The sequence below is a fragment of the Salmo salar genome, chromosome ssa09, assembly GCF_905237065.1.
Source record: "Salmo salar chromosome ssa09, Ssal_v3.1, whole genome shotgun sequence".
In the NCBI taxonomy this organism is placed as follows: Eukaryota; Metazoa; Chordata; class Actinopteri; order Salmoniformes; family Salmonidae; genus Salmo; species Salmo salar.
Genome location: NC_059450.1, coordinates 33,776,711 through 33,804,550, shown reverse-complemented (window position 1 = coordinate 33,804,550; position 27,840 = coordinate 33,776,711). Strand labels below are relative to the sequence as shown.

The 27,840-nt window shown below is 43.9% G+C and overlaps 1 protein-coding gene across 7 annotated transcripts in view; it reads left to right on the top strand.

Annotated features, from left to right (window-relative positions):
• LOC106611246 (mitogen-activated protein kinase-binding protein 1) overlaps positions 1 to 27,840 on the top strand; it is a 56,367-nt gene that overhangs the window by 23,515 nt on the left and 5,012 nt on the right. For 4 of the 7 annotated variants that reach the window (XM_045723604.1, XM_014211247.2, XM_045723603.1 and 1 more), the window contains 21 exons: positions 3,402 to 3,584; positions 4,264 to 4,281; positions 7,581 to 7,741; positions 8,828 to 9,017; positions 11,236 to 11,376; positions 12,092 to 12,276; positions 12,928 to 13,019; positions 14,940 to 15,065; positions 15,286 to 15,356; positions 16,284 to 16,405; positions 19,342 to 19,417; positions 19,534 to 19,645; positions 19,900 to 20,086; positions 20,963 to 21,114; positions 22,302 to 22,342; positions 22,967 to 23,233; positions 23,478 to 23,605; positions 25,839 to 26,023; positions 26,147 to 26,338; positions 26,645 to 26,720; positions 26,797 to 27,209. In XM_045723604.1, the coding sequence (XP_045579560.1) occupies positions 3,402 to 3,584; positions 4,264 to 4,281; positions 7,581 to 7,741; positions 8,828 to 9,017; positions 11,236 to 11,376; positions 12,092 to 12,276; positions 12,928 to 13,019; positions 14,940 to 15,065; positions 15,286 to 15,356; positions 16,284 to 16,405; positions 19,342 to 19,417; positions 19,534 to 19,645; positions 19,900 to 20,086; positions 20,963 to 21,114; positions 22,302 to 22,342; positions 22,967 to 23,233; positions 23,478 to 23,605; positions 25,839 to 26,023; positions 26,147 to 26,338; positions 26,645 to 26,720; positions 26,797 to 27,209 (3,118 nt within the window). The remainder of the gene's footprint in view (positions 1 to 3,401; positions 3,585 to 4,263; positions 4,282 to 7,580; positions 7,742 to 8,827; positions 9,018 to 11,235; positions 11,377 to 12,091; positions 12,277 to 12,927; positions 13,020 to 14,939; positions 15,066 to 15,285; positions 15,357 to 16,283; positions 16,406 to 19,341; positions 19,418 to 19,533; positions 19,646 to 19,899; positions 20,087 to 20,962; positions 21,115 to 22,301; positions 22,343 to 22,966; positions 23,234 to 23,477; positions 23,606 to 25,838; positions 26,024 to 26,146; positions 26,339 to 26,644; positions 26,721 to 26,796; positions 27,210 to 27,840) is intronic. The other 3 variants (XM_045723605.1, XM_045723606.1, XM_045723607.1) reach the window with 3 other exon arrangements.

Sequence of the window (27,840 nt, the reverse complement as noted above, 5' to 3'; positions counted from 1 at the left end):
TGATTAAACAGCATGATCATTACACAGGTGCTCCTTGTGCTGGGGACAATAAAAGGCCACTCTAAAATGTGCAGTTTTGTCACACAACACAATGCCACCGATGTCCCAAGTTTTGAGGGAGCGTGCAATTGGCATGCTGACTGCAGGAATGTCCAACAGAGCTGTTGCCGAGTAGTATTTCTCTGTAATAAAGCCCTTTTGTATGGAAAAACGTATTCTGATTGGTTGAGCCTGGCTCCCCAGTGGGTAGACTTGGCTCCCATGTGGGTGGGCCTATGCTCCCATGCCCAGTCATGTGCAATCCATAGATTAGGGCCTTATTAATTTATTTCACTTGACTGATTTCCTTCTATGAACTGTAACAGAGTAAAATCTTTCATTCTTGCATGTTGTGTTTATTTTTGTTCAGTATAAATGTTGATATCATGGATATACACTCCCGTTCAAAAGTTTGGGGTTACTTAGAAATGTCCGTGTTTTCCATGAAAACATACATGAAATGAGCAAAATGAATAGGAAATATAGTCAAGACGTTGACAAGGTTATAAATAATGATTTTTAATTGAAATAATAATTGTGTCCTTCAAACTTTGCTTTCGTCAAGTAATCCTCCATTTGCAGCAATTACAACCTTGCAGACCTTTGACAAACTAGTTGTCAATTTGTTGAGGTAATCTGAAGAGATTTCACCCCATGCTTCCTGAAGTACCTCCCACAAGTTGGATTGGCTTGATGGGCACTTCTTACGTACCATACGGTCAAGCTGCTCCCACAACAGCTCAATAGGGTTGAGATCCGGTGACTGTGCTGGCCACTCCATTTTTGACAGAATACCAGCTGGCTACTTCTTCCCTAAATAGTTTTTGCATAGTTTGAAGCTGTGTTTTGGGTCATTGTCCTGTTGTAGGAGGAAACTGGCTCCAATTAAGTGCCGTCTACAGGGTATGGCATGGCGTTGCAAAATGGAGTGATAGCCTTCCTTCTTCCAGATCCCTTTTACCCTGTACAAATCTCCCACTTTACCACCACCAAAGCACCCCCAGACCATCACATTTCCTCCACCATGTTTGACAGATGGCGTCAAGCACTCCTCCAGCATCTTTTCATTTGTTTTCTGCGTCTCACGAATGTTCTTCTTTGTGATCCGAACACAAACTTAGATCCGTCTGTCCATAACTTCTTTCAAATCTTCCTCTGTCCAGTGTCTGTGTTCTTTTGCCCATCTTAAACTTTTATTTTTATTGGCCAGTCTATGGCTTTTTCTTTGCAACTCTGCCTAGAAGGCCAGCATCCTGGAGTCGCCTCTTCACTGTTGATGTTGAGACTGGTGTTTTGCGGGTACTATTTAATGAAGCTGCCAGTTGAGGATTTGTGAGGCATCTGTTTCTCAAACTAGACAGTCTAATGTACTTGTCATCTTGCTCAGTTGTGCACCAGGGCCTCTTACTCGTCTTTCTATTCTGGTTAGAGCCAGTTTGTGCTGTTCTGTGAAGGGAGTAGTACACAGCGTTGTACGAGATCTTCAGTTTCTTGGCAATTTCTCTCATGGAATAACCTTCATTTCTCAGAACAAGAATAGACTGATGAGTTTCAGAAGAAAGTTATTTGTTTCTGGACATTTTGAGCCTGTAATTGAACCCACAAATGCTGATGCTCCAGATACTCAAGTGGTCTAAAGAAGGCCAGTTTTATTGCTTATTTGATCAGAACAACAGTTTTCAGCTGTGCTAACATAATTGCAAAATGATTTTTTTAATGATCAATTAGCCCTTCAAAATGATAAACTTGGATTAGCTAACACAACGTGCCATTTGAACACAGGAGTGATGGTTGCTGATAATGGGCCTATACGCCTATGTAGATATTTCATTTATTTTTTTGCTGTTACCAGCTACAATAGTCATTTACAACATTAACAATGTCTACACTGTATTTCTGATCAATTTGATGTTATATTAATGGACAAAAAATGTGCTTTTCTTTCAAAAACAAGAACATTTCTTAGTGACCCCAAACTTTAGAACGTTAGTGTATGGCTTTATCATGGATATCATGGGCTCCCGAGTGGCGCAGCGGTCTAAGGCACTGCATCTCAGTGCTTGAGGCGTCACTACAGACACCCTGGTTCGATTTCAGGCTGCATCACAACCGGCCGTGATTGGGAGTCCCGTGGGTCGGCACCTAATTGGCCAAGCGTCGTCTGGGTTTGGCTGGTGTAGGCCGTCATTGTAAATAAGAATTTGTTCTTAACTGACTTGCCTAGTTAAATAAAGGTTAGATAAAAAATAAAAATGGATGGTCAGTCCTTGCATCCACAGCTCTGTCTATGAATTTGAGAGTGGTTACATTTCTCCAGGCTTATCCCTCAGCTCCATCACTCATCCATAACTGACAAATAATAACTAATGCTGGATCTAACTGAGCCTCTCAGGAATGTTTCTCTAATATCATGGTTGCGTTCCAAATTGCACACTCTTCCCTATATAGTGTATTATGTAGGGAAAATAGGGTGTTGTTTCCCCCAACTTGTCATCTTGATCTTCAGCTGTTCCATATATTGGTTCAATTCCAACACTAACGTAATTAATCTATGCAATTAATCAGCAAGCCCCTGATCATTAGTTTAATCTCTTGTGTTATTGTTGGAATGTAAACTATCAAAATAAAGTCACACACTCCATGTATAATCTCCCAGCAATTGAATGGGTATTTACCCATGTTTGGGCATCACTGTGCCTTCCTCAGTGTGATGTCATGAACACTTCAACCAGGTTATGGAGACACACAGTGCAAGTAGTGTAACCAATGACAGTAGTGAGGGGTGTGTCTTAATGATTAAGGTAATTGAAATTAATTAGTGAAACTGTTAAAAAATAGTATATGGCATATTAAATATATTAAGCTATTGTTATCATATAGAAACCTAATGGGATATTGTACATCATATTAGCATCAACATACATTATTGTTTCGTATTTCATTTTTGTTACATATAATCTTTTGGTTCAACCTTAATATATAATTAACATCATCAACAGAGGGAACATATTAGGTGTATGCTAATAATCTGTAAAAAATAATTTTTCAATTTATAAGACTTTCATAAAGGAAATGTTCATAGTTTATTGTTGGAATGTAACAAATATGTACAACGCTGGGTTGGAGGTCAGAAGGACCAGTTGGGGAAACTTATCTCTAATCGCTCAAGCTATTAGAATAAAGATAGATGTCACATATCTACTTCAATAGCCATGTTGAAGCATTATAGAAGGTCTTACATCCCGGGGTTTGGGATAACATAACAAACTGATGAACTAGATCTATCAGACCCCATAGCAATATCTTTCTAATCATCGCTCCATCCCTTCTCCCCTCCCTGCCTCCCTCTGTCCGTCTGCTAGGTGAACGCCACGGTTCCTCTGCTGGGTCGCTCGGGGCTCCTGGGGGAGCTGAGGAACAACTTCTTCAGTGACGTGGCATGTGGGAAGGGTCGTAAAGCCGGTAGCACCTTCTGCATCACCTCCTCGGGCCTGCTCTGCGAGTTCAATGACAAACGCCTGCTGGACAAATGGGTGGAGCTAAGGGTGAGTAAGTAGACTCTGGGGTCACGTTCATTAAGGGCACAACGTAGCAAAACCTTTTGCAACCGAAAACAGACATGAGACTTGTTAAAAAAACAAATTCATAGAATCAAGAATCGGCTTCCTTGACTCAATAATTTATAATCATAAGTATTCCTCTGCAGGGTTCAAAAGCCATATAAACTAAAAAGGAAACACTGAATTTGATGACATATTCCAGTTTATTGGACAAATTCAGGCAGTAGGCTACTTCCCGGTTTCACTGGGACTGTAGCTGCCTGGCTGTATCCACAGGCGTAGAGTAACACTGAATCGTTTTGTCTAAAACTATCTGAATGAATGGAGATGTATCACTATAGTAACGATTATGTGTAAATGTTGGCAGAGAGAGAGTTAGTGATTTATCACAGCTTTTTACTGCATAATCAGATTAGAATATAACCCCTTTTCAATCTACATGTGGCACAGTTTCAAACTTGACTTGGCTACTTCAAAATATCCTCATTCTACATGTAATCTAGCCACCGACTTTGTCTTACAAAACACAGCTTTCACTTCTGCATAAAAGTAAATTGTAGACAGACAACTGGCTCGTGTTGGTGGAGTATTAATTTGACCTTCCATGCTGCTGACTGTCTAATATCAGTGTTGTTCTGCTTTTTCCTCCTCTCACACTGTCCAGAAAAACGACAGTGTCACAGTAAGTCTGCCCATTACCTGTCCTGCAGTTCCATGTCACATCAGCTGAAAGTTATTCCCCATCCCCTTCTCCGATTCCCCTGAGCATCCCATTGGAGGGTTTCTCAGAATGCTGCATTCTATCATGCCTTTGACATTCCACCCTATTGGTGTGTTGATGTGAGCACCACTCTCAGCTATAGGCTAATGTTAATTCACATGACAAGCTGTGGTCAATGTGATGTCATTATCAGCATCACTGCTCACATCACTGGTCACTTTACTTTGGTGTTGGTGTGAGAACAAACATGAACTCATCAGTGTTTTCACCCCAGGCCTTAGATAGATACTGCTAGTGCTCACCTCAAGTTCTGAGGGCCTGAGAAAATAATGTTGACTTGTGGGATACTCTTTTTGTGGGTTTTAGCTGTAATGTACTGCATGGGAATTATCAGTCAAACAGTCAGCTTGTACAGTTTACATTTTAGTCATTTAGCAGACGCTCTTATCCAGAGCGAGTAACAGGAGTGATTATTCTTAAGTGCCTTGCTCAAGGGCACATCGACAGAACCAGCGACCTTTTCGGTTACTGGTCCAACACTCTAAACCGCTAGGCTACCTGCCTCTCCTGCTACAGAATTCATGCAGCATTACGATCAAACCAGCTCTGAGGTCACAACAACCTTTTCCTGAACTTGTACCACATGATTGTAACCCACTCTGTTACCTTCCTGCTAACAGGGCTGAAATGGGTGCACAGTCATGCTTTTGTAGCAGACACAGGACCAAAGCATGGGAGGGAGGGAGGGGAGGAGAGGGAGGAGAGGGAGGGAGAGGGAGAGGGGGGAGGGAGCTACAATGCTTGTTCTGTCTCAACTGCAGCTACTCCTTTACATTCCATCCTGGCATATCAGACAGCTTGATATCAACCTCTCCACTCAAGCTGCTCATCTGAAAACTGACTTCATTCATTTACGCTCTTAACATTCTCACTGCGAAGCCACCCGTGTGGATTCATTTAGAAGCAGGCTGTGATCTAGCCTGTATCATGTGACCACAACATCCAACTAGGACATAACTTTCATCCCCTCACATCAACTGCATATCTTATCTGCTTTAGGCATGAGCGGGATCATCCTCTGTCACAACTACACTGTCACCATACACTCCTCTTCCCCAGAGGCCACTTAAAGCTGCCACTTTGGTATATATTGGTTTCTCCCTTACTAAGATAGTTGCTTCTCTGGCATGCCGTGGTTAGCAGTGCACTGACTGTTGGGAAAGCACAGCATGCTTTGGCAACCTGAGCCCAAGTGGAGAATGTGTAACAAAAAACATTTAGTAAATGACTGTTATTGGACTTGCAGAAAAAGCTGTGTCCATTCTGGGCTGCATGCCTGGCTGAATTACTGTTATTCATCATTTCAAGCGTCATTCTGGTAAATTGTAAAATTATATTGTGTGTTGTTGTTTTCAAGCTGGAGGCCTAGATCTGGATCTGTTGTGTGGGTCATGGAGTGGATACCATATCCCATCTCCTTCACCACAGGGAAATATATGTTGTGTGGGTCATGGAGTGGATACCATATCCCATCTCCTTCACCACAGGGAAATATATGTTGTGTGGGTCATGGAGTGGATACCATATCCCATCTCCTTCACCACAGGGAAATATATGTTGTGTGGGTCATGGAGTGGATACCATATCCCATCTCCTTCACCACAGGGAAATATATGTTGTGTGGGTCATGGAGTGGATACCATATCCCATCTCCTTCACCACAGGGAAATATATGTTGTGTGGGTCATGGAGTGGATACCATATCCCATCTCCTTCACCACAGGGAAATATATGTTGTGTGGGTCATGGAGTGGATACCATATCCCATCTCCTTCACCACAGGGAAATATATGTTGTGTGGGTCATGGAGTGGATACCATATCCCATCTCCTTCACCACAGGGAAATATATGTTGTGTGGGTCATGGAGTGGATACCATATCCCATCTCCTTCACCACAGGGAAATATATGTTGTGTGGGTCATGGAGTGGATACCATATCCCATCTCCTTCACCACAGGGAAATATATGTTGTGTGGGTCATGGAGTGGATACCATATCCCATCTCCTTCACCACAGGGAAATATATGTTGTGTGGGTCATGGAGTGGATACCATATCCCATCTCCTTCACCACAGTGAAATATATGTTGTGTGGGTCATGGAGTGGATACCATATCCCATCTCCTTCACCACAGTGAAATATATGTTGTGTGGGTCATGGAGTGGATACCATATCCCATCTCCTTCACCACAGTGAAATATACTGCATATCATTCTGTTTCTGTCATACTTTTTTGTTGTTGAACTGTTTCATTTTCAAAATATTTATTTTCTAGTGAAACCACTTCTTCTGCCTAGATTAAACTACTTGAGAGATGTTCTTATATTGTTTACCCAGGTTCCTAGCTATAGTAAAGTGTGGTAATCAGTATTTACACAGACGGACAAGTATGTGATGCTTACTCAATGTTTCCCCTATGTTAATTTAGCAGTGGCGAGCATCTGCGTAAAATCCAAAGAGTTTGGTTATACCGAACTCTTTCCGTAATGGTAAAATGTTTTCACTGTAAACTTCAACATCTACAACCAGTTATAAAATATGTAGAGAAGATAATGGAGCAACATATTTTTAAATAAGATTGAGAACTAATAAAAATAAAAACTAGATGTCAGGGAAAATCAAAAATTCCCCAAATGTTATGGCATGTGGCCCCCATTGATTTTGTTGTAATATTTGAGTAACAGATAGCGTAAGAACAACAAAAGAACACATTTTCTCTCCACCCCAATGCAAAAAAGCTAGAATTGCAGGAAATGTCGTTTCTACGGCCAAGAGCTGGACATTTAAAATGTTGGGTCGGAGATGTGGCAGTGGCCACGCCCACCACTCCCATAAGCTAACCTTGCCACCGCTGCTGGAAAAAATCCTATGGGAAACACTGTGACTGCTAGTTCCTAGTGGGTTCTCTGATGCCTCTCTGGCAATGGTCTTCAATTCAATATGTTCAATATCATTAACAGACAGCACTGTAGCTCTTTTCTGCTGTCTCTGCAATTCATTTCTCTGAAGTCCTGGGCTGCATCCCAAATAGCACCCTATTCCCTATGTGTTGATCTAGTGAGGCAGAAGGGAATGGAGCCAGGCAGGTCCCTGTCCTGTCTTCTCTACATCCTGTAGTGGAGGAAACACTGACGTGTGTGTGTTTTACGTAGTGGACAGTAAGTGTGTCCTCTCTAACCATCCTCCTCTTCCCTGCAGACCAGTCAGGCCACATCTCTGTCTGTGACGGACGAGCTGATCTTCTGTGGCTGTGCCGACGGCACGGTTAGGGCCTTCAGCCCCGTCAACCTGCACTTCATCTGTACCCTGCCACGCCCACACTGCCTGGGCACCGACATCGCCACCGTGGTGGAGGCTAGGTGAGTGTCCCCGACCTTAACCTCCACACAATGCAGACGACGTGCAGAGGTTTTTATGTGTGCAATAATTCATATTGTATAATGAATTGGGGCTGTAATTGCCTGTATCGTGACATAGAAAAAAAATTGGATATGAGAGAACCTGTTTTTTATCAACATTATGACTTTTAAATGTCGCCCTGGTCGTGAATGAAGTATTTAAATGGTGTCTTTGTGACTGTGGGAAGTGGGAACAGTCTCTGTCTGTCCTGTTGGTTAGCCAGAGCGGTGTGGGTTGTGTGGTATCTTGTTCTCATACAGCATCATACTCTACATACCTATGCAAATACCAAGCAAACCAACTACACAAAATACCCTTTAATGATTTCCTGTTCATCCAGGATGCATGTGGGCCCAGCTGGAGTTAAATGTCATTGTTTTGTATTCCGGTATCCCCCTCAAGCTCTTTTTAAATCGACGTTTTCTTGTTGATGCCTTCAGTAAGACGGACAGAGATTCCTCTGAGAGTTGGTTCTTCTCCTCATAAATATGGACTGAGTCTGGAATGCTGCTGGTTCATTTCCCTGTTCAACTGACTTCCTGACAATAGGCCCCAGATGTTATAACAGATGATCTGAATAATCATGTATGTAGCATGTTTGTGTGGGTTGTGAAAAATCCCACCAATGGAATAACTAACTGCATGTTTGCATCCCAAATGACACCCTTTTCCCTATTTGGTGTATTACATTTGACCAGGGCCCATAGATGGCTGTGTAGGTCATGTCGAAGCTGCTATTAAGTGAAGCCATCAAGGTCAGCTCACTGCTGTTTATAGAGGTTTCTGTGGGAAACTCCATAGACGGGCAAGACCTCTCCAGTAGGCACATTATCCTCTGGCCAAAAACACAACCATTAAATCGTTGTTAAAGGGATGCCAGCCCGGCCAATAGCTGGGCTTTTCTCATAACCACTGAATTGGGTTAGCTTGTACTGTAACTATAAAGTATCTCTGGGTTCTGGAAAAGTGCTTCATAAATTCAATATATTTTTTTATTTTATTAGAGTATTACAGTGTTATTACATCCTAACTCTCCCTCCCTCCAGTCACCTCTTCAGCCACAAGATGGACGCCCGGTGTCCAGACACGGTGGCTGTATCTTATGACCCTGCGAGCCGCTGGCTGTCCTGTGTCTACAACGACCACAGCCTGTACGTGTGGGACGTACGGGACCTCCGCAAAGTGGGCAAGGTCTACTCCGCCCTTTACCACTCGGCCTGCGTGTGGAGCGTCGAGGTAAGGCCGGGAGGGAGGCCTGGAGGAACATGTTGCTCTTTACTCCCTGTGTAGAGATCGTTTTACATATAGAAAAGAAACAAGATACCTGTTGCACACTGTTGAATGGTGGTCTCATATACAGTGCATTCGGAAAGTATTCAGACCCCTTGACTTTTTTCACATTTTGTTACGTTACAGCCTTATTTGCACATTTATAAAAAAACAACAACTGAAATCACATTTACTTAAGTATTCAGACCCTTTACTCAGTACTTTGTTGAAGCACCTTTAGCAGTGATTACAGCCTCGAGTCTACTTGCGTATGACGCTACAAGCTTGGCACACCTGTTTTTGGGTAGTTTCCCCCATTCTTCTCTGCAGATCCTCTGAAGCTCTGTCAGATTGGATGGGGAGCGTCGCTGCACAGCTATTTTCGGGACTCTCCAGAGATGTTCGATCGGGTTCAAGTCCGGGCTCTGGCTGGGCCACTCAAGGACATTCAGAGACTTGTCCTGAAGCTACTCCTGCGTTGTCTTGGCTGTGTGCTTAGGGTCGTTGTCCTGTTGGAAGGTGAACCTTCGCCCCAGTCTGAGGTCCTGAGTGCTCTGGAACAGGTTTTCATCAAGGATATCTCTGTACTTTGCTCTGTTCATCTTTCCCTCAACCCTGCCTAGTCTCCCAGTCCCTACCGCTGAAAAACATCCCCACAGCATGATGCTGCCACCACCACCATGCTTCACCGTAGAGATGGTGCCAGGTTTCCTCCAGACGTGGTGCTTGGCATTTAGGCCAAAGAGTTCCATCCTGGTTTCATCAGACCAGAGAATCTTGTTTCTCATGGTCTGAGTGTCTTTAGGTGCCCTTTGGCAAACTCCAAGCGGGCTGTCACGTGCCTTTTACTGAGGAGTGGCTTCCGTCTGACCACTCTACCATAAAGGCCTGATTGGTGCAGTGCTGCAGAGATGGTTGTCCTTCTGGAAGGTTCTCCCGTCTCCACATAGGAACGCTGAAGCTCTGTCAGAGTGACCATCGGGTTCTTGGTCTTCTCCCTGACCAAGGCCCTTCTCACCCGAATGCTCAGTTTGGCCGGGGCGGCCAGCTCTAGGAAGAGTCTTGGTGGTTCCAAACGTCTTCCTTTTAAGAATGATGGAGGCCAGTGTGTTCTTGGGGACCTTCAATGCTGCAGAAATGTTTTGGTACCCTTCCCCAGATCTGTGCCTCGACACAATCCTGTCTTGGAGCTCTAAGGACAATTCCTTCGACCTCATGGCTTGGTTTTTGCTCTGATATGCACTGTCAACTGTGGGACCTTATATAGACAGGTGTGTCTTTCCAAATCATGTCCAATCAATTGAATTTACCACAGTTGGACTCCAAGTTGTAGAAACATCTCAAGGATGATCAATGGAAACAGGATGCACCTGAGCTCAATTTCGAGTCTCATAGCAAAGGGTCTAAATACTTATGTAAATAATGTATTTTTATATTTTTATACATTTGCCAAAATGTCTAAACCTGTTTTTGCTTTGTCATTATGGGGTAGTGTGTGTAGATTGATGTTATTTAATCTATTTTAGAATAAGGCTGTAACGTAACAAAGTGTGTAAAAAGTCAAGGGGTCTGAATACTTTCTGAATGTACTGTATATTGTTGCGTGCAGCGGAGCATTCAACCGCGTGTGGTTAGCTTTTTATTTTCCATGGAGCCGTTTTTCCACCCTGCAGCTGGAATCTATCTGGATGTGCATACACTAGTTTAGAACAGATGTTTCCATGTCCTCTGTACCTGTCAGGTGTACCCAAAATGTAATTATTAATCTACATACATCATATCTCCTAGACGATAGGTCTACTGATGTTTCATGTCCTCTACCTGTACAGGTGTACCCGTCTCCTAGACGATAGGTCTACTGATGTTTCATGTCCTCTACCTGTACAGGTGTACCCGTCTCCTAGACGATAGGTCTACTGATGTTTCATGTCCTCTGTACCTGTACAGGTGTACCCGTCTCCTAGACGATAGGTCTACTGATGTTTCATGTCCTCTGTACCTGTACAGGTGTACCCGTCTCCTAGACGATAGGTCTACTGATGTTTCATGTCCTCTACCTGTACAGGTGTACCCGTCTCCTAGACGATAGGTCTACTGATGTTTCATGTCCTCTGTACCTGTACAGGTGTACCCGTCTCCTAGACGATAGGTCTACTGATGTTTCATGTCCTCTGTACCTGTACAGGTGTACCCAGACAGGGTAAGTGATGGCAGGCAGCCCTGTCTGCCTCCAGGCTCCTTCCTCAGCTGTTCTTCAGACAATACTGTCCGGCTCTGGAACACTGATGGACACAACACAACTCTCAGCCGCAACGTCATCAGCAACGTACGTCTGTCTCACTCTCACACACCCTTTATCTAAACCCTGATCTCAATATGAATGACTGCTGATTGAGTTTTGATGCAAAGTAGTTCTACTCAAGAACCTTTGAATCCTGAGTTATGCCACAGATAGAACAATGACAGAGATATTTCACTGGATGTATAAATGTGAAGCATCCTGTTGGCGTTTCCACTCACTACCAAATACGGTAGTGAGAGGAAGCCCCCTGGCCGGCAGTGGGAGAAGATGGAACGAGATGGATTTTGGCCAACATTCTGCAAATCTTCTCATCATTTAAACATTTGATCTCAATACAATTTTCTGTTCCCAAAACTAGAATCTGTTCTGAACAGAACGGACTAAGTTTTGTAGACTTGCAAAAGTTTTTCAAAATGCCGTTGTTTAGAAGGAGTGCAAAGGTGAATTGAGTTATTGCACATGCGCACTTCACAGAGTAGGTGTTCCCTAACAGAAATATGCAGATGTACACTAGAATACACCAATAGGATATCGCTAGTGTGTGCTTGGCTCTGCCCACCTCCTCCTTGTCCTGCCCACTATGACTCATGTGTTTCCTTTGGAAACGACAAGCTGTGGTCAATCTTGTTTTAGTTATACAAAATCTTTGGTGTTGCTTTAAGTGGGGGAAACTGATGCTGTTGCACACACCCCCAAATTCTCAGCTAATAACTAACCCCCCCCCCGTCCGTCCGTCCAGGACCTCCAGAAGATCATCTACATGGACAACAACACAGCCGGTCTGCTGGACACAGAGTGCCTCAACTCGGGGAATGGAGAGAAGGCCGACCCCCAGACCTCCGAGACCAGGACGGGCATCAGGACCGTGTGTGTCAGCCCAGACGGGCAGCACCTGGCATCGGGCGACCGGACCGGCACCTTGAGGTACTGTTGGAGAAAAAGAGCGGTTTGTTCGCACACCTGTAGTTCAGTCTATGGAAGAAACTATTGTAGAATGAGAAACTCTAGCACACTGGTGTTCTTGATTACTCCACAAACAATTGATTGGATCCCTTTAAACTAATTAATGTTTGGGTCAGTAGACCTTCAACAGGGTAAACCCTGAGGTACAGTACCCCTGCTATGCCGTCCCAGAGAGAGCCTTGTTTTCCATCACTACCCCTCAGGACTCAGCACCTCTATGTCCTAATGAAATTCCCTAACTAGACTCCTGGGAGGGTGTGCGTGTGTGTGTGTGATCGCGTGCGTGTGTGTGATCAGAGCTATGTGTGTTCGTTAAATTGGGGTTGGAGTAGACTGGTGTCCATTCAGGCAGCAGCCTAGCTGACTCTCTGTCCACATCACTGGATGGATAGATGCTGACCCAGTTAACACCAAGGCTGCTTTTTGTTAATGAACTTTGTCACGCAAAACTGAATGATGGCGGTCTGCTCTGCATTCTACTGCGGCCCAGCGGTGTCTCTGTGTGTGGAGAGAATGAGCTGTAACAGTGTGCTCCTCGCAACAACAAAAAATGGTGTTATGGGAGCATAACAGGACTAATCAAGTACTATTTTGTTCTGTTTGCTGTTGCAGGATCCACGATCTGGAGAGCATGGGGGAGATTCTGAACGTTCAGGCCCACGACTCAGAGATCTTGTGTCTGGAATACTCCAAGCCTGAGACGGGTACATTCAATTGTTGCCAGAATTATTTTAAAATCTTTTATTTAACCTTTATTTAACTAGGCAAATTGTTAACATAATAACATATTCACCTTCTATGTAGTTAGCTAACTCATACTGAATACAGATATTTATTGTTAGCTTGCAAGCCATGACGAGCCTGATACGGCTAAGGCAGATTTCCCCTCTTCTATCAGCTGGTTGCCAGATGCTTCACCAACCTCCCGGTGACTTGTGAAACAAACCACTTCAGAGCTCCAGCACGTTATAAAGAGACTGGGTTGGGTCCAAATGTACTGTATGTCAATTCTTCTTAGTCAAAGTTTAAATGAGCAGCTTTATAGAATTAACTTTCCTGGTTCACACATTAAAACCAAAACGTCCGATAAGAGATTTGTGAAATGGAATGTAAAAATGATTGAAGTTATCTTTGTAACTACTGCTATAGTCAACAATATCAACACACACCCATGTTTAATCTCATTTGAATGTGTTGTTACAAAGAGTGTCTGTGTGTTCAGTGGGGCTATTAAGAGGGTTATCAGACCTGGTGAAGTGCCGTCCAATTCAGAGAAAAGCAAGGCAGAGCATATTATGCCTGCATGGCTTGGGCAGGCGTGAGGGTGTGTTGTGTGTGTTGGGGGCTGGGGTAGTACACTGGCATTGGTCCCAGACCTGCTTGGCTCTCCTCCAGACCTCCATCATCTAGCCCCAGTAGCAGCACATCTGTCACAGTGGGTGCGTCCCAAAAGGCCCTGGTCAAAAGAAGTACACTATATATAGGTAATAGGGTCTCATATGGGATGCATCCAGTGGCTCCCATGTTAGTAGGAGGATTAATAATATTTCGATGTTCTTAGTGGATCATTCCTCTAGGTATCCAGTTGGCACCACACAGAGGAACAGATAGAGAGGGCTAAGAATAAACCCAGTACACTGCCTCTGGCTGCCTGCACTAACCGGTGCCCCTGCACTAACCGGTGCCCCTGCACTAACCGGTGCCCCTGCACTATACGGTGCCCCCGCACATAGACTCGGTACCGGTACCCCCTGTATATAGCCTCATTATTGCTATTTTGTGTTACTTTTTAAAAACGTTTGTTTATTTAGTGAATATTTTCTTAACTCTTATATTTCTTAAACTTGCATTGTTGGTTAAGGGCTTATATGTAATCATTTCACGGTAAGGTCTACTACACCTGTTGTATTCGGAACATGTGACAAATACAATTTGATTTGATAGTAACACCTCAAAGGGTGATAATAGTCAGATAGCCATTGCCATGCTGGGCCTGTATTCACAAAGCATCTCAGAGTCGACGAGTGCTGATATAGGATCAGTTTAGCCTTTTAAATCCTAATGGATAAGAGGGGGAACCTGGTATTGCTATGCAATTCATCCTCCAGGTTTACCATATCACATTTCCTCCTGCTATTGTATCTATCTGGGATCAAGGTTAACAAAGTGACAAAGCTAACGGATCCACATTCAATCTCAGCAAGGAGGGGATAGTGCTTTTCATTTACTGAAATGATCCGGTTGGAAATCCAATCAAGTCCGTTCTGGGGAAGTGCTTCATATCCATTTTTGATTGGTTTCGATATCCATGTGATGTGTCCGTCAGCTCATTGGTTATTAGACTAATATAAGATGCTTTATGGCTGTTAAAAACAAAAAGGACCTCCTAATGAAAAGGATTTACCACCACCGAAATGGAGAACAGGGGTTGGCTGCTGGTAAGTTGTTAGTGTCCTGAAGTATCCTGGAGTGTAATGTAGGCCTATATGTGGTGTGAAGGTTTTTTTCTTGTAATGACTGTGATATGTGGCTGTTTTGACCCATTTGAATGCACTGACTATAAGTCGCTCTGGTTAAGAGTGTCTGGTAATGAATAAAATAAGTGTGTGTGTTGTGTGTGACAGGGCTGAAGCTGCTAGCCACAGCGAGTCGAGACCGGCTGATCCACGTGCTGGATGCAGAGCGGGAGTACAGCCTGCTGCAGACGCTGGATGAACACTCCTCTTCCATCACCGCTGTACGATTTGCTGGTGAGATTTGCAGATGACCTTTGACCCTTTACAACATCCTGCCAACCACCCCCCTTTACCTCAAACTCTCAAGTCTCACTCCTTTAACAGTTATATTAGCTATGGAAGTTAGACCTTTGGCTTCCAAAGGTGTCAAGGAAGTGTCAGTTGTGGCACTAGCTCGCAGTTTAAAGTAAACATGGTTATTATTGCCATGGTAACAGTGCTCCTTCTCTTTTAGCCGATGAAGGCAAGGTCAGGATGATCAGCTGTGGCGCTGACAAGAGCATCTACTTCCGCACAGCGCAGAAGGTAAACACGCACACAATGGCGCTGCTCTAGAACAGCTGCTGCTGGAGGTTTAACTAGTTTCGGGGGACTAATGCTTTTTTGGTAAGGCTTGGCAATATTTCATCATGATCTCTCTACATATTGTGGCCATGGACCCACATTCTTAACTGTGGCTCAGCCAACCCCTGTTTAATTTAATTAAACAACGACACTTTTCCTCTAAGGCTTTCTGTGTCACCCTGGCTGTTGTGTGCCCCAAGTCCCCGGCAGGTCCTCCTTACTACATATTGTTCTTAGCTGCACTGGCAGTTTTGGGTGTCAAGAAGCAGATAATGATGTAATGGTCTACATAGAGGAAGAAGACACAAAGTGAGACTGGTGATATCATGTGACCAAAGCCATTTTAGTGAACGGAATTAAATTAACTTCAGAATTGGAGTAGTCTTTCGAGTCTTTTGAGGTGATAGCGTAATCCTGAAGTAGTCAGACTATTTTCAGGTTGACTCTTGGAACTTAACCTAACCAGTGTATGAAGTAACAAATGGAGAAAATTCTAATTCATCCACATTGAGATCGGTGTGCAATTCTAACCCTCTGTATGTAAATGTTACAATCTAATTAACAAGTAGATGGAAAGTCATTCTCTACCATTTAATCCATGGACTGCTTTAGAAGTCACTGCACACTGCTAGAAAAGCAACAAAAAGCCCTACAGGGATACATTTTGTGGTTTATTAGAATATGGCTGTGTCCCAAATGGAAACCTCTTCCCTATATGTACCACTATTGACCAGGGCCCATAGGGACGCATACTATGACTCGTTGTAACAATATGTCTGCCAAAACAGCTTAAATAGGACAGCTCTCATTTCTCACTGGAGCGTTTACAGTAGTGTTGTGAGTGGTGACCTGTTTTAACCTCTGGTTGTTTTACCCTGTCGTTTACAGTCAGATGAAGGAACCGTGTTTACCCGCACCCACCACATCGTACGCAAGACAACGCTGTATGACATGGATATTGACCCCACCAGGAAGTATGCTGTTATTGGTTGTCAGGACCGCAGCATCAGGTGGGGGCCTGGTCTACTTGTCCTTGTTTGTCCTAATTATTGTTCTCTGTGTATGTATATGTGCGTCAATGTGTGTGTGATCACAGTGTTAGTCTGTCTGTGTGTATGCGTACAGTACGCGAGTGTGAGTACGTGCCAGTGGAGGCTGCTGAGGGGAGTACAGCTCATAATAATGGCTGGAATGGAGTCAATGAAGTGGTATCAACCACATAGAAACCACGTCTTTGATGCGTTTGATAACATTCTATTCGCTCCATTCCAGACATTATTATGAGCCGTCCTCCCCTCAGCAGCCTCCACTGGTATGTGCATGCGAGTACGTGCGTTCGCAAGCACGTGAGTGTATTTGTGTTTGACCTCTCCGTAATCTGTCAGACTTTGCAGTCATCCCTCCCTAGCAGGTGGATTAGTCCTAACTCGAGTGTTGTAAACACAGGAAGGATGAGATCAGGGGCCCAGCCCCTGGCTGGTGAAGCCTGTCTGTAGCCTGTCCTGACCTGAGCCTCCGTCTGCCTGCCTGCCTGCTCAAGTGTTTACATCTCTCACTCACGTTCTCCACCCTGCATCAACGACAATAACACACGCTTTGAAAGAAAATATGGCATAGTGTTGGCTTACAATGCTGATATTTCAAATGCAGACTTGTAAAAAATGTGCCTCTCTGTTTCACCACTCCAGCAGGTCGTGTGCCTACTTGTTTGAATGGCCAGTCCCTTTTATATCCTAAATACCCCATGGGTGTTACAATATGAATCTGAGATGAAATTGTTATGGTTGAAAATTCTACCATAACGGAGAAATTTCAAACAACCAAGTTATGTTATCAACTACCCACAAGTTATGCTTTATTACGTACTGCTTTATTAATCCAGGGATTCCCAAACTTTATCACTCGGGGGGGCCCCCTTCCAGCATTGGGGAACATCCCGCACCCCTTCTGCGCATGTGTCACGTCTATTTCTCTGGGCACAAGCACTGTTCATGACAAACTGTTCACACCCCTCTTGTTGGTGGAGAGAATTTTGCAGGGTTGAAGCTTATTTCCTGCAATTCTACACATTTTGTCATAGGGTGCAAAGAAAATGCTGCCGTTTTAAAGCAACTGTTCTTGAAATTCTATACATTTTGCCATGTCTGTGTATTCATGTGATATTTGATTGACAAAATTCTATGGGCTAAAAAAACTAAATAGAAAACATTAGCTGACATGGGCTAGTTGATCTGGACAGTTCTTACAAGTTATAAACAGCTCTCTAAGGTATTCAATGACTGACAAGAGGAACTGATGATGCACTACCCAATTTGGATATTGCAGCTTGTGCATTTACTATTAGAACTTTCAAAAGTAAGTTTAAAGCCGGACTGAGTTCCTTAACAAATAAAAATATATACAGTATCTGTCAAAAGGTTGTACACACCTACCCATTCCAGGGTTTTTCTTTATTTTCGATAATTTTCTACATTGTAGAATAATAGTGAAGACACACAAAACAATGAAATAACACATATGGAATCATGTAGTAACCACAAAAGTGTAGTGTATATATATAAATGGGGCGTGCCCCCCTCCCCACCCTGTGGTTTCCACAGTTTGGAAACCGAACAGTTGGTGTAAATAAGATGAGTGTGGCAGCGTAGTACGACTCCAAATAGGCCTTTCCCTCCGCTCGAGATGCTTAAAGTCAACTGTAAACACACCTCATGCTCCTCTGCTGTTTCAGCACAGTGATTAAACATTACTATGGAAACTAGGCTGTTTTAACTGCATCTGAATGATAAATGTCCCCCAGGCCTTTTTATGTATTTATTTCTGGTAGAGTTAGAGGGCTTAGCTCTTGTTTAACAGGCTCTGATTTGTTCCTTATACAACTAAGTGGCGGTGCTTAAGAGTGTGACTCAATGGTTGACTGGCTGCCCTCACACTTTGCCAACTCCCCACAAGGTTGACAGGGCCCTGACTGGGCCTTGTTGGGTGGTTGCCTGCCAGCTAGCTGGTGGCTGCTGGTCTCTCCTTCTGGCACTCAGTGAAAATGCACCAGTTAGGCTGTTAGCGTGACCCCATGTGGTCAGATGGGGAGAGACATGCATACCAGCTGAGCAGAGAGGGTATGCTACAAAGTAGGATCAATGAGTTGGCCAGCTAACTTTGATAAACGACCAGGAATAACTATTGATTTTCTGGTTCATTAAGAAAGCTTAACTTTGATATGTGTTTTTGATTGTTAACTCAATTAGACCATGCCCATTTCAAACCTATGTTTAAAAAAAATGTAAAGTTATTTCAGTTAGCTGGCTAATTCATTAATCCTGCTTTGTAATATAACCCACTACTGTGCTGTTAGCACACCATGGCACAGAGTTGGTTGAGTCATGAACAGAACAGGCATCTTCCCTGTGGCTCAGTTGGTAGAGCATGGTGTTTGCAATGCCAGCATGGTGTGTGCAACGCCAGGGTTGTGGGTTCGATTCCCACGGGGGGCCAGTACAAAAAATAAAAAATAATTAAATGTATGCATTCATTACTGTAAGTCGCTCTGGATAAGAGCGTCTGCTAAATGACTAAAATGTAAATGTAAACACAGTCCAATGTTTCCTTGAACTATCAAGGTCATATGACTCAGTCCCTTGATCTGAATGTTTTTCAGTCTATAACTTAACTGCTGAGGGAGGACGTAAACAGACAGACGCGTCTGACTTGAGGTCATTGACTTATTGCCCTCCATCATCTTCGTGTATAGATGTGCTGACATTTGATAAACCAGAGGATTGATCACCTGATAAAGGCACGGGTGTTTAGAAAGCAGAACTGTCTTTGTGATTTACTCCTGGAGTATTGAGCTGCTGGTGTGTGTTCATGTTGAGATCTGAATAGAACCTCTGTGCCTGTAGGTTGTTAGGCTAGTTCTTAGTCTGACACTTCCTTCCCCTAACAACAGAATCTTCAACATCAGTAACGGCAAACAGAAGAAACTGTACAAGGGCTCCCAAGGAGAGGATGGGACTGTCATCAAGGTGGGTTAGGCTTGCATGTTTTCATGTCATGTAGTGTTGCTGTGAAGACTAATTTGACAACACCGTTGCTGGTTTATAAAAATGGGCCCACAGTTGTTGTCTTTTTCGCTCCTCAGGTTCAGACAGACCCCTCAGGGCTGTATGTGGCCACCAGCTGTTCAGACAAGAACATCAGCATCTTTGACTTCTACTCTGGGGAGTGTGTGGCCACCATGTTTGGACACTCTGGTAAAACAACAACAAAAAATACCCCATTTAGTTAGAAGAAATACAGCAAAATGTGTGACTGACAATCTGCAGCCAGCAGTGTATTCAGAAAGGAGAAACCATCTGGAACTGCTCTTCATCATCATGTCCATCTGTGCTTTTAATGACCTCTCATACTGTGAATTCCTTAGATCATCTCTTTGTAAAAATGTCCATAATTGAGTGCCCAGATATTTTCCTCATTTTCATTTGTTTGTCTTTTTTCTTTTTCACAGAGGTTGTGACTGGAATGAAGTTTACCAATGACTGCAAGCACATGATAACTGTGTCTGGTGATAGCTGTATCTTTGTGTGGCGTCTGGCCCCGGAGCTGACCATCAGTATGAGACAGCGTCTCTCGGACCTCAAGCAAAACGGCAAGCCAGTTCAGAAGACCCCACCTCACAAACCTTGCAATCTCAGGTAGCTGCAGTATTTAAACACACTAAAGTGGGACAAGTACCTTGCCTCATATGACTTATTCCTGTTGTTTGTTATCTTGTTCCTGTTAGCTCCTCGTGGGGCAAAGGGCCTCCTTGGACTATGTAGTTAATGGGATAACATGTTTTGTGCTAGCTAATACCCGTAGAAAGCAAACATAACGTTTACATAACTTAGTGGAGACACACATATTCTGAATGCCAATTGGCATAATGCATTTCATTGATGGAGTGAAAGACAAATGTTAACCCTGAATTGTTTACATTTTAGTCATTTAGCAGACAAGAGGAACTAGTGTTAAGTGCCTTGCCCATGGGCACATAGACAGATTTTCCACCTTGTCTGCTTCAGATTTTCCACCTTTCTAGGGAGTTTTTCCTAGCCACTGTGCTTCTACACCTGCATTGCTTGCTGTTTGGGGTTTTAGGCTGGGTTTCTGTACAGCACTTTGTGACATCTGCTGATGTAAGAAGGGCTTCATAAATACGATTGATTGATGGATTGATTGATTTATTGTCTGCTCTGGGATTCGAACCAGCAACCATTTTGATTACTGGCCAAACGCTCTTAACCACTAGGATACCTGCCGCCCCCTTGTTTGTCTACAGGCTTGTTGCTATGACCGTTGTTAGTTATTATGAGAGTTATTCAATGTCAACTGGAAATGCATTCTGTGCTTCCCAAATGGCACCCTATTCCCCTTTATAGTGCACTACTTTTGACCAGGAGCCATAGGGCTCTGGTCAAAAGTAGTGCACTATATAGGGAATACGGTGCCATTTAGGACACATACAACATGTTCCATTTGACTATTGTCACCTAATAGTGTGTGTTCTATTCTCTGTCTGTCCTGCGCAGCACCAGGAGAGAGGTACATAGCACCCCTCCCATTGTCACCATGTCCTCCGACAGTGACAAAGAGGTGGAGGAGGAGGGGATAGAAGAGGAGGATGAGGAAGAGAGGGTCTCTCCTTACATGGTGTCAGGCTGCAGTGCAGGAGAAGACACAGGTTGGTATCTCACTAACATACAGTACCAGTCAAAATAAGTTAATTTGTGGGATTTCTTTCCTTCTTAATGCGTTTGATCCAATCAGTTGTGTTATGACAAGGTAGGGGTGGAATACAGAAGATAGCCCTATTTGGTAAAAGACCAAGTCCATATTATGGCAAGAACAGCTCAAATAAGCAAAGAGAAACGACAGTCCATCATTACTTTAAGACATGAAGGTCAGTCAATCCGGTGATTTACTGCAAAGAAACCACTACTAATGGACACCAATACAAAGAAGATCATTGCTTGGGCCAAGAAACACGAGCAATGGACATTAGACTGGTGGAGATCTGTCCTTTGGTCTGATGAGTCCAAATTTGAGATTTTTGGTTCCAACCACCATGTCGTTGTGAGACGCAGAGTAGGTGAACGGATGATCTCCGCATGTGTGGTTCCCACCGTGAAGCATGGAGGAGGAGGTGTGATGGTGTGGGGGTGCTTTGCTGGTGACTCTGTCAGTGATTTCCTTAGAATTCAAGGCACACTTAACCAGCATGGCTACCACAACATTCTGCAGCGATACACCATCCCATCTGGTTTGCGCTTAGTGGGACTATCATTTGTTTTTCAACAAGACAATGACCCAACACACCTCCAGGCTGTGTAAGGGCTATTTGACCAAGAAGGAGAGTGATGGAGTGCTGCGTCAGATAACCTTGCCTCCACAATCACCCGACCTCAACCCAATTGAGATGGTTTGGGATGAGTTGGACCGCAGAGTGAAGGAAAAGCAGCCAACAAGTGCTCAGCATATGTGGGAACTCCTTCAAGACTGTTGGAAAAGCATTCCAGGCGAAACTGGTTGAGAGAATGCCAAGAGTGTGCAAAGCTGTCATCAAGACAAAGGGTGGCTACTTTGAAGAATCTCAAATCTAAAATGTATTTAGATTTGTTTAACACTTTTTTGGTTACTACATGATTCCATATGTGTAATTTCATAGTTTTGATGTCTTCACTATTATTCTACAATGTAGAACATTGTAAAAAATAAATAAAAACCCTTGAATGAGTAGGTGTGTCAGAACTTTTGACTGGTACTGTATGTACACAAGCAAACAATATAGCTGCAGTATTAAGAATGTGGTTCTTCACAAAGTTGACAGGACACATTGTGATATCAATTGGTTTTGTGTTTGTTTTTCAGACACCTCAGATGAAAAGCACAACTCTCACGAACTGAAAAGGGTTAGTAGCAGCAGTCTTTGTGAAGCAGCCTTTCCTCAGTCGTCTCTGCCCCCAGCCTTTCCTCAGTCGTCTCTGCCCCAGCCTTTCCTCAGTCGTCTCTGCCCCCAGCCTTTCCTCAGTCGTCTCTGCCCCCAGCCTTTCCTCAGTCGTCTCTGCCCCCAGCCTTTCCTCAGTCGTCTCTGCCCCCAGCCTTTCCTCAGTCGTCTCTGCCCCAAGCCTTTCCTCAGTCGTCTCTGCCCCCAGCCTTTCCTCAGTCGTCTCTGCCCCCAGCCTTTCCTCAGTCGTCTCTGCCCCCAGCCTTTCCTCAGTCGCCTCTGCCCCCAGCCTTTCCTCAGTCGCCTCTGCCCCCAGCCTTTCCTCAGTCGCCTCTGCCCCCAGCCTTTCCTCAGTCGCCTCTGCCCCCAGCCTTTCCTCAGTCGTCTCTGCCCCCAGCCTTTCCTCAGTCGTCTCTGCCCCCAGCCTTGTCTCCCATGTATTTTCGCTCTTCTTTTTGTCACTTGTAAAGTAGAAATTTCATTCAGACTCAGTCTGTGAATATTCCCATTATAAACTGTAGGCTCACAACTCATATGTGTGTGTGTGTGTGTGTGTGTGTGTGTGTGTGTGTGTGTGTGTGTCCTGTAGGAGAACTCTTTTGGCAGGCGGTCTTCCCAGGGCAGTCACCACTCTGAGGACAGGGGTCCCCGTCCACGGCGCCGCTGGTCCAGACGCATGGACAGCATGGATCTGATGGTCAAGTCCATGTTGGACCTCAGACAGCTGGACTCCTTCGCCATGCCCCCCTCCTCCCCCACTAAGACCCAAACCCAGCCTGTTTCTGACTCCTTCAGAGACCCATTCAGAGAGGACGAGCTGGGCAGCACCATCAGCCTGCAACCCCTCACTGCATGGGTGAGTTAATTTAACAGAGAACAGCCACCTTACTTTGGCCCTGCTTGATACAGTAGATGGACAATGTATTACTCCATCTATGTTACCTATGGGTTTACTACTTCTAAATGTTCAACCATGGGGCACAAAATAGGTTGAATAAACCATGGTACTCTCATCCGTATTTTGTGTATTGAGGATTGTGAGGTCCAATTCAGTTATTTCAGGTGATATTTTATGATTCATAGTGTTGTGTTTCTTGCAGGGGGAGTCTGAGCAGAGGTCCCAGCAGCGGCCCAAATACATCATGCTCTCTCCACAGACACCTAACACAGAGACGGGCCCAGTGCTGTACCCCGACGGCTTTGAGGACAGGGTCAGCTTAGCCGGCAGGTAAATCAATCAAATGAATCAATCAATGAGCCGTCAGGTAAACACACAGCTTCTACCTTTTTGCTCCTGGATCTCTACAATCTCTCCATTACGCCATTGATGTATATCACTGCCTTATCATAGTACACATACAATATAGTTGTGGCCTGTAGTTTTCTCTGACATGGAAAGAGTCCTGGCCCCTACATATCATATACTAAATGCAGTGCCTTCAGAAAGTATTCATACCTCTTGACTTATTCCACATTTTGTTGTTACAACCTGAATTCAAAATTGGTTAAATGGACTTCTTGTCTCACCCATCTATCTACACACAATACCCCATAATGACAAAGTGAAAACATTGTTTTAGCCATTTTTGCTAATTTCTTTAAAACTAAACAAATATCTAATTTATATAAGTATTCACGCCACTCAGTCAATACTTTGTAGAAGCACCTTTGACAGTGATTCCGGCTGTCTTTCTAGGTGAGTCTCTAAGAGCTGTCAGTCTTTATGGGTAAGTCTCTAAGAGCTGTCAGTCTTTATGGGTAAGTCTCTAAGAGCTGTCAGTCTTTATGGGTAAGTCTCTAAGAGCTGTCAGTCTTTATGGGTAAGTCTCTAAGAGCTGTCAGTCTTTATGGGTAAGTCTCTAAGAGCTGTCAGTCTTTATGGGTAAGTCTCTAAGAGCTGTCAGTCTTTATGGGTAAGTCTCTAAGAGTTTTCCACACCAGGATTGTGCAACATTTGCCCATTTTTATTATTTTCAACATTCTTCAAGTTCTGTCAAATTGGTTGTTGATCATTGCTAGACAACCATTTTCAAGCCATAGATTTTCAAGTAGATTTAAGTCAAAACTGTAACTCGGCCACTCAGGAACATTCACTGTCTTCTTGGTAAACAACTCCAATGTAGATTTGGCCTTGTGTTTTAGTTTATTGTCCTGCTGGGAGGTGAATTCATCTCCCAGTGTCTAGTGGAAAGCAGACTGAACCAGGTTTTCCTCTAGGATTTTACCTGTGCTTAGTCCAATCTGTTTATTTTTTTCTCTAAAAAACTCCCCAGTCCTTATCGATTACAAGCATACTCATAACATGATGCAGCCATCACAATGCCTGAAAATGTGGAGATTGGTACTCAGTAATGTGTTGAATTGAATTTGCCCCAAACATAACACTTTGTATTAATTACAAAAAGTTAATTTCTTTGCAAATCTTTTTGCAGTATTACTTTAGTGCCTTGTTGCAAGCAGGATGTATGTTTTGGAATATTTGTATTGTGTACAGTCTTCCTTCTTTTCACTCTGTCATTCAGGTTAGTATTGTGCAGTAACTATAATGTTATTGATCCATCCTCAGTTTTCTCCTATCACAGCCATTAAACTCTGTAACTGTTTTAAAGTCACCATTGGCCTCATTGTGAAACCCCTGAGCGGTTTCCTTCCTCTCCAGCAACTGAGTTAGGAAGGACGCCTGTATCTTTGTAGTGACTGGGTGTATTGATACACCATCCAAAGTGTAATTAATAACGTCACCATGCTCAAAGCGATATTCAATGTCTGTTTATTTAATTGTTACCCATCTACTAAGAAGTGCCCTTCTTAGCGAGGCATTGGAAAACCTCCCTGGTTTTTGTGGTTGAATCTGTGTTTGAAATTCACTGCTCGACTGAGGAACCTTTCAGATAATTGTATGTGTGTGGTACAGAGTTGATGTAGTCATTCAAAAATCATGTTTAACACTATTATTGTGCTCAGAGTGAGTCCATGTATCTTATTATGTGACTTGTTATTTAGGTTTGCCATAACAAAGGGGTTGAATACATATTGACTCAAGACATTTCAGATTTTCATTTTTAATTCATTTGTAAACATTTAGAAAACATAATTCCACTTTGACATTATAGGGTATTGTGTGTGAGCCAGTGACCAACAATCTCAATTTAATCCGTTTTAAATTCAGGCTGTAAAACAACAACATGTGGAAAAAGTCAAGGGGTGTGAATACTTTCTGAAAGTGCTGTACACACTGTATCATGTAATCCATATATCCAGATACTTAGGGTCTGGAATGTTGTTTTCACTATGTAATGTCTTATCAATTGCTGTTATATTGTGTAGTAACACTTGGTACCCTATTCCCTATGGACCCAGGTCATAAGTAGTGCACTGTATAGGGAATATGGTGGCATTTGGGATGCATCCTAGCACTTTAATAAACGTACACTCTACTATGTGTGTTTCTCTCTCTGTAGTGAGTACCTGGTGAAGGAGCTGCTGCCTGGGCCTGGGGCCAGCAGGACTGTGAAGGGGTACCAGAACCACAACCAGTGGAGCCAGGGCCACCATGACAAACACAGCTCAGACAGTGCCTTCTCTGTGGACTACTCCAGCAGCAGACTGTCCAGCCCAGACAGTCAGCAGCAGCCTCCTGGAGAGGGTGAGCCCCACACAAGCACACACACACACACACACACACACACACAGGGCTCACACACAGTTTCCCTGTGGACGTTTTTATGCAATGTACCTCCACTAGTTAATCAAATTGTCTGTGTGTCAGACTCTGAGCCCATGGAGCCTCTCAGTATGGATGGGAATTCCTCTGAATTGGACATGGAGGAACTGGAGGTGGAAGAGGAGGGGGGCGTAGGGAGGGGAGATGCCAAGGGGATGACGGTAGTACCCCAGACCCCGGACCAGGAGGCCTTCCTCAAACAGCACTTTGGCAACCTGGCTGAGCTTAACAACCCAGGTAAGAACAGTCTACATCCCAGTTACCTTGTCCTTGACTGGTATAAGACATGTTGGTGGAAACTCCCACTATCCCATGCCTCCACCAATCCAATGCTTTTGTAAATAAAGTAGTGAACACGTGCACACTTCAGGAGAAAATAAATATTATTGGGATGCACCCAGAGACTATTGTCCACACAGGGAAATTGATTGTGCTGCCAGCAGTACATGATACATAGTAGTTTACACATAACAAAGACACACATGGTAATAGTAAAACTATTTTCCAGATGTATCAATTGTATTAATCCTCTCTGATTGTCAGTGAGTCCGACGAGAGTTGCCACCCCTGACAGTATCAGCATCTCCTCCAAGTTCCTGTCCCAATGCGCTACTGGAAGGTAGATATCATTTTAAATCAACTGAATATTTTGACAAACAGTCCCAGCTGAATGACTCATTGTTTTTCCTTTCTAGCAGGACCTCCTTTCCATTCCTATCTAAGAGCATTGGTGAGGGGAAGGTAGGCAGCGGTGTGGTGAAGCCCCTGGTCTCTCAGGTGAGGCCTCTCATGGAGCACAACCAGGGCCAGAGCCACAACCAGGACAGAGACCAGACCCAGAGCCAAGGCTATAGCCAGTCTCAGGACTATGGCCACAGCCAAAGGAAGCTCTCAGAAGACTCTCAAAAGGGCCCCACCGGGAGACTAGAAGTAGTGGACACAACGGAGAAGTGTTTTAATCTGCGGGCCTCTCCTCTGAGGAAGAAGCTGTTTAACCCTGCAGTGGACTCGCGTAGGATGGTCAGCCCTGTGGCCAAGGCTGCAGCCTCTCACCTCACAACTACAGGCATGAGGAAGTCCCAGTCAGTCCAGAACCTGCACACTGAGGGTGAGACACTAAGGGATTGTGATAATGTCTTGTGTAATGATGTTATGATAATGTATTAATGGACAATGTTATGATAATGTATTGCGGGACAATGTTATGATTTAAAAAGGTCCTCATCTTATATTCTATGTATGGTGTAGATAGTGATGGTGCTGACGTCAGCCACATATTCCTATGGGAAACTCCCGATGGCTCATGAAGCCGGAGGTTTTTTACATTTGTAGCGCTCCATATTGCTTTATGTTGCTCAGCAAAGGATCATGGTCGATGTAGTCGTATTCATCCTGCCTGAGCATCAACCTTAATGTCTATGGCATGAGAGCGTAAGCCTCCTCGTAGCCTGCCCGGTCCGTGATTGGATCTGTGTCAGCACGTGGTCCTGTCAGACAAAAATGTCAGAATGGATCACTGTTTAATTAAAGATCTCCATTTGTAGCAAACTTTAAAAGAATTCACTGTGGGGGTCGAACTTCATAATAAATACACATTTTTGCCCAAAACGGCCATCTAGGTTGCTATGTAGTAGCCGACCAGCAGAGCTAGTGACTTCACGCTCCAGCCCAGACACTAGGGACCTGTGTAAAACATTGGTCGGCAGCAGGCGGCTTGCGGACCAAATAATACTGAAATC